This window comes from Arachis stenosperma, chromosome 6, assembly GCF_014773155.1.
Source record: "Arachis stenosperma cultivar V10309 chromosome 6, arast.V10309.gnm1.PFL2, whole genome shotgun sequence".
NCBI classification, from domain to species: domain Eukaryota; kingdom Viridiplantae; phylum Streptophyta; class Magnoliopsida; order Fabales; family Fabaceae; genus Arachis; species Arachis stenosperma.
In genome coordinates, this window is record NC_080382.1 from 140,904,687 (window position 1) to 140,910,686 (window position 6,000).

Consider the following 6,000-nt stretch of genomic DNA (forward strand, 5'->3'; position numbering starts at 1 on the left):
AAAAGAAAAATATGTTAAAAAGGTTATGTAAATTAAGTGAGATTGTAAAATAAAGGCTTTTGGCGGACAAATTTGAACTTTTTTATAATATAATCTTAACCATATTGTGAGATGCTAACCAAGTGATTAATATGAAAATTAAGTAAAGAAACTTGATGACTAAATAACAGTGTGTCTATACATGTAAGTTTCATAAAACATGAACTAAATTTATTCTGTAAATAAAGACCTAAAGTTTTGTATTACTGTTTCAATGGTCTCAGGTGATTTTAGACCTCATCAATAACTAACCCCAAAAGGCCGAAACAAACTACTCACATTTCTTATAACAGGATCCTGATAAAGATCCAAAAAATATTAAAAGAAAATTTGAATTTACACAGGCCAAGTTTTCCCAACCCATGTTTGCCAAAAATCTATCCTACACTAGCGAACAATTCAAAGGATGTTGCACCAAAAGAGAGGTTTCTCCTCAGCAAAAAATGTGTGTTCATTTTCTTCCTTGATTGAAAACAACGAATTCAGAGCTTCAAAGCTAACTCATCTGGCCACAAGATTTTCTCCTTTCCACTTTTCTCTTCAATGAATTTGACTTTCTTAGGTGGCTTCTCTATCATCCTTGGGGCTTTAGTCACAAGCTTCTTTTTCTCATTGACATTTTCCCTTCTGTTTGTCTGCATTAATGTAGTTCTTTGTTTCTGTTAAATAAACAAAACAAATGTGATGATTCTTGGTTCAAAGTAGATAGTCAACGATATTTATATCGAAAGACAAACAGTTAGGATTTCAAATGAAGTCAATACCTCATGTTGAGCAACACTCTCCTTCGTCCTAACAGGCACATCATGAATATTTACATCAGCAGAAGGACCATGATCTTGTTCAACCTTAGCAGAGTGTAACTTTGTTAAATGTCTATGCCGTTGCCTCAAAAACCTGAAATCAAAAGGCACTGGTCAAAGAAATATTCGATAAAAGAATGCATATTAACAATCAATGAACTCTTAAGTGTACATTTCATACCTAACTTCTTCCAAAAGAATATCGCGCTTCTGCTTTTCGACTTTCAATTTCCTTTTCTTCGAAACATACTCCTGCAACATTGTGATAGAATTTTGTGAACATTTAGCTACCGGAAAATCAATCAACTGAAAAAGAAAAAAGAAATCACAAAACAGAAAGCAAAGACACCACCACCATACCAAACATCAAGGAACTACTTGTTTATTATCAATCAGAGATGCAACAAAAGTCTTATAAACCAAACACAAAATGTTATAGCCCTCATCTCACAAGCTTTCAAGCACAGATATCTGCTTCTATTGTAGCCATGAGGTTGCAGACTACAATCTAAAACTAACAAGGTACAAACAGATTATGCTGTTGCAACTTGCAAACCATAATTCAAGATCAATGCTAGAATGAAGGTAAACAGAATCAATTTAGTACCCAAAAGATTGATACGCTGAATATTGAGCTTCTGATACAAAAAGATATGCTTCCTATACAAATTCACCAAACCCAAGTAGGTTCTGGGAATCGAAATTGAGATGATTTGTCAAACGTAATAAATCATTCAAGCACGGATTGGTAGTTCATTCCTAACACTAACGAGTAACAATCATGTTTTCAGTTCAGTCTTCTCGGCTATCTCCATCTTATAAACAGGCTATGATTAACCATAGAATTTACCATAAACAAGGCCAATAAAAAATAAAGCCTCATAATATTCTCAAATTAATTAATTCACAATAATAATTACAAGATAAAATACTAACCTTTTGTATCTCTAAATAATCTTCCAACAAACCATTGTATTTGTTGCTCAGCTTGGAATTCTTCGTAGAACCACAAAATTGAGAGGAATTAACAGCAGCCCTTTTCATCTTTAACTCTTCAATATCGAGATTACTAATAAAAAAACGAAGAAGAAGAAGAAGAAAGAATCCTCAAGAGAGACACTGTACTTCCTCCTCCTTTTTATTAATTTTGTAACAGTAGAGAGAAGAAGAAAGAAAAAGGAAAGAACGAAAGGAAAAGAAGGAGGAGGGTGAGTATTGTGTTTATTATTATAGCATAAGTGTGCGTGAAGAAAGAAGAGGAGGAGGAAAGAAGAATAATAAGAAGGCAATAATGGACCCATTGAAACTGAAAGAAAGAAAGAAAGAAAGAAAGAAGGGTAAATGTGGGAAGATACTGAGTTGTTGTGGCTTCAAGATATGATATGATATGATTTGATATGATATCTCCGATCAGATGATGAGAACAGAATTCAAAAGACATATGTCTTCAATTCTTGATTTCTTGTACTTGTATTATCTCTCTGCCTTAGGAGCATCTCTCCCTTCGAATTGTTGCTTTTTTTTTTTTTTCCTTTTGGAAGAAAGAAAGGAAAAAAATATTTATTTATTTATTTTTGGAAAAAAATATTTTTATTTTTACTGAATTTTTTTCTTTATGATATCTTTAAGCCTTTAACCATAAATCTAAATCTAAATCTTTATTATTTATTTCTTTTATATTTAACTATTGAGATTCGATAACAAGTTATATGAATTTTAATAATTAATTTTTTTAAAAATATTAATTCAAATTGTTTCGAGGTTAACAATAATGACCACAAATAAAATAAGAACGATGATACTTGTGAGTTGTATATAAAACAGGAAAACTCTTTTTTTTTTTTTTTTTTCTGGTACTTTGAAAATCTTAATAGAATTCAAGTTAAAGAAGAAGGCTAGTCATCATCTAGAATCTTGGACTTTAACCTAATGGGAAAGTATGGGGAGATACTTCTAAAGATATTTATAATCTATCTATCTATCTTATTCTATCTTCTATATATATTGATAATAAAGAACATACCAAGGGATACCACGGAATACCAACATTAGGTAGTGCAAACTGATGCTAGTGATAATTACTGGTGAGCTGTTCTCCTTGAAGAGATTGATGGAACAAGATACTACTGTGCGCATGCTAGCGGACAGTTCAAGGAGTCAGAAAAACATTACCATGCTACATACAAGGAGATTCTCGCAGTCAAAAGAGGAATCGAGAAGTTAATCTTTCAATATAACCATTGTAAGATATTCACCATGAATACTCTCTAAATCTCTCTCTCTCTGAAATCTTGAGTCTCCAATATGCTTATCTTTGCTTACTAGTTTCACGTATGCTCTAGGCTTGCCTCAGTCTTGAGGATCCTGCCTATCAGAAATGAAACTGATCCGATCCATGAGAAGTTCCAGTTCTGGAAAGAAAGAACATATCGGCATCCATGACGGTCTTGTCATAAGGTCCCTTGAATCCCCAATTGAGATGAGTTTAGTGGGAAATCGGGATAGAGATGACAAGATGAATTGGTCCCTTGGTATGTTCTTTCAGAAGTACGTCTGGATGCACCCCGTGATATCAGAGCCTAATCGGAACAAGACACTACTGTGCGCATGCTAGCGGACAGTTCAAGGAGTTAGAAAAACATTACCATGCTACATACAAGGAGATCCTCGCAGTCAAAAGAGGAATCGAGAATTTCAGCTTTCACTTGAGTGCATACCATTTCATTGTGGAAATGGACAATACGTCCTTTCCATCCATGCTGGACACCAAAGGGAAGATACTACCAAACTCACAACTTCTAAGATGGAAAGATTGGTTTTCCCGCTATAAATTCACAGTAAAACACATCAAGGGAAACCACAACACCATAGCTGACTACCTTTCCAGACCAACCAAAGAACTGCCACCCAGAGTTCTTCACATCTTAACCATGAATAGAGCTTCACCACCAACCTTCCCTCTTCCAGATTGCCCTCAAGATCATAAGTTCTATAGAAGAGAACCTGGACCATTTCCTTTTTCCCTTCGACCTAGGATTGCTACTGAAGTCAAGATTCTAGCTGAAGAATGCCTGTTTTACTGGTTACACAGGCTCCTCCTTGTTACCCAAATCACAGCAAAACCTCAACACTTTCACCCGAAAACACCTTATCATATCATACCCACCATCAAAGGTGAAATTCCTGAAGAAATGCTGTGGTTCATGTGGGCGCTCTCTGTTCAGTATGATTGCGCCATCATAGTTCCTGGAATTGCTATGTACAGGCTTCTCTGTGACAAAAGCTTCTCAGGAACAAATCTTGAGAAACTTCTCAAGATGTTTGCACCTATTCCATTTTGGAGAGGAAAACTCTTCAGTGCACTAACAGACCATGACGTTTGGAACATTTCTGATAAGCTGAGACACAGGTTTTACTGTGCCTTTGTCTTAAGAAGGCTATTTGCTTCCCGTCAAGGACTCCTCTACACCAGAAACAACATCAACATTGTTGGATATTCAAAGATATGGCCAACAGATGAGAAACACTGTCTCAACAATCTGGCTAAACATCTCACCTTTCACAACAATCCTGGCGTTGATGTACTCACAGAAGCCATTGAAGGACTCTCACTTTCATCAGAAGAGGAAGCCTCCTCCTCCTCCAGAACTGTACAGGAAGAATTAAGAGAATTTCAAGCCAACTTTCTTGCTTCATCTGTGACTTATCCTACACCACCACTTTACCAGGATGAACACCCATGGAATTCTCCTCTTGAAGATCAGGCCACCTATGGCTATGGAAACATTGAAGATGAAGAACCAGGATCAAGGGTCTATCCAATACCGCCAAGTCCAACACGTGTGGATGCTGGAATGGAAGACGATGATACTGAGGATCAATACACAGAAGGACCACATGACCTTGTAGATGACATTGATGAACATGAGCCCATTACGAAATACAATCTATGAAGAATGGGACCCAGCAATCATCATAATGTCCAGAAGTAATTATGGTATTTTGTCTTTTATAATCATGTAAAATATGGTGTGACATAAAGTAAGTTTGTCCTTTTGTAATCATAAAAAGGAGTGATGTGAGATAAAGCTATCATAATGTAACCAGAGATAAGATTCCTTCTTATCTCTTAGTAGTGCGGTCCACGTGTCTGTATTCAAGTAGCTTGCTTAAAGTTGTTTGTCTCGTTGTAATGATGGATAAGATTCTTTCTTATCCTCCACTACCCAAGAGCCTCTATATATAGAGGACTCTCCCATTGTAAGAAATCAGAAGTTAATCTTTCAATATAACCATTGTAAGATATTCACCATGAATACTCTCTAAATCTCTCTCTCTGAAATCTTGAGTCTCCAATATGCTTATCTTTGCTTACTAGTTTCACGTATGCTCTAGGCTTGCCTCAGTCTTGAGGATCCTGCCTATCAGAAATGAAACTGATCCGATCCATGAGAAGTTCCAGTTCTGGAAAGAAAGAACATATCGGCATCCATGACGGTCTTGTCATAAGGTCCCTTGAATCCCCAATTGAGATGAGTTTAGTGGGAAATCGGGATAGAGATGACAAGATGAATTGGTCCCTTGGTATGTTCTTTCAGAAGTACGTCTGGATGCACCCCGTGGTATCCATCAATGTCATCTACAAGGTCATGTGGTCCTTCTGTGTATTAATCCTCAGTATCATCGTCTTCCATTCCAGCATCCACACGTGTTGGACTTGGCGGTATTGGATAGACCCTTGATCCTGGTTCTTCATCTTCAATGTTTCCATAGCCATAGGTGGCCTGATCTTCAAGAGGAGAATTCCATGGGTGTTCATCCTGGTAAAGTGGTGGTGTAGGATAAGTCACAGATGAAGCAAGAAAGTTGGCTTGAAATTCTCTTAATTCTTCCTGTACAGTTCTGGAGGAGGAGGAGGCTTCCTCTTCTGATGAAAGTGAGAGTCCTTCAATGGCTTCTGTGAGTACATCAACGCCAGGATTGTTGTGAAAGGTGAGATGTTTAGCCAGATTGTTGAGACAGTGTTTCTCATCTGTTGGCCATATCTTTGAATATCCAACAATGTTGATGTTGTTTCTGGTGTAGAGGAGTCCTTGACGGGAAGCAAATAGCCTTCTTAAGACAAAGGCACAGTAAAACCTGTGTCTCAGCTTATCAG

General features: G+C 36.8%; 1 protein-coding gene across 1 annotated transcript; it reads right to left on the minus strand.

The window, feature by feature from the left end:
- Positions 1–163: 163 nt before the first annotated feature.
- Positions 164–2,317, minus strand: LOC130936292 (uncharacterized). The gene is made up of 4 exons (XM_057866338.1): positions 1,779–2,317; positions 1,024–1,094; positions 804–936; positions 164–698 (listed from the first exon to the last, which is right to left on the minus strand). The coding sequence occupies exons 1-4, from the start codon at positions 1,884–1,886 to the stop codon at positions 522–524; spliced, it is 489 nt and encodes a 162-aa protein (XP_057722321.1). The 5' UTR covers positions 1,887–2,317; the 3' UTR covers positions 164–521.
- Between the last annotated feature and the right edge of the window lie 3,683 nt (positions 2,318–6,000).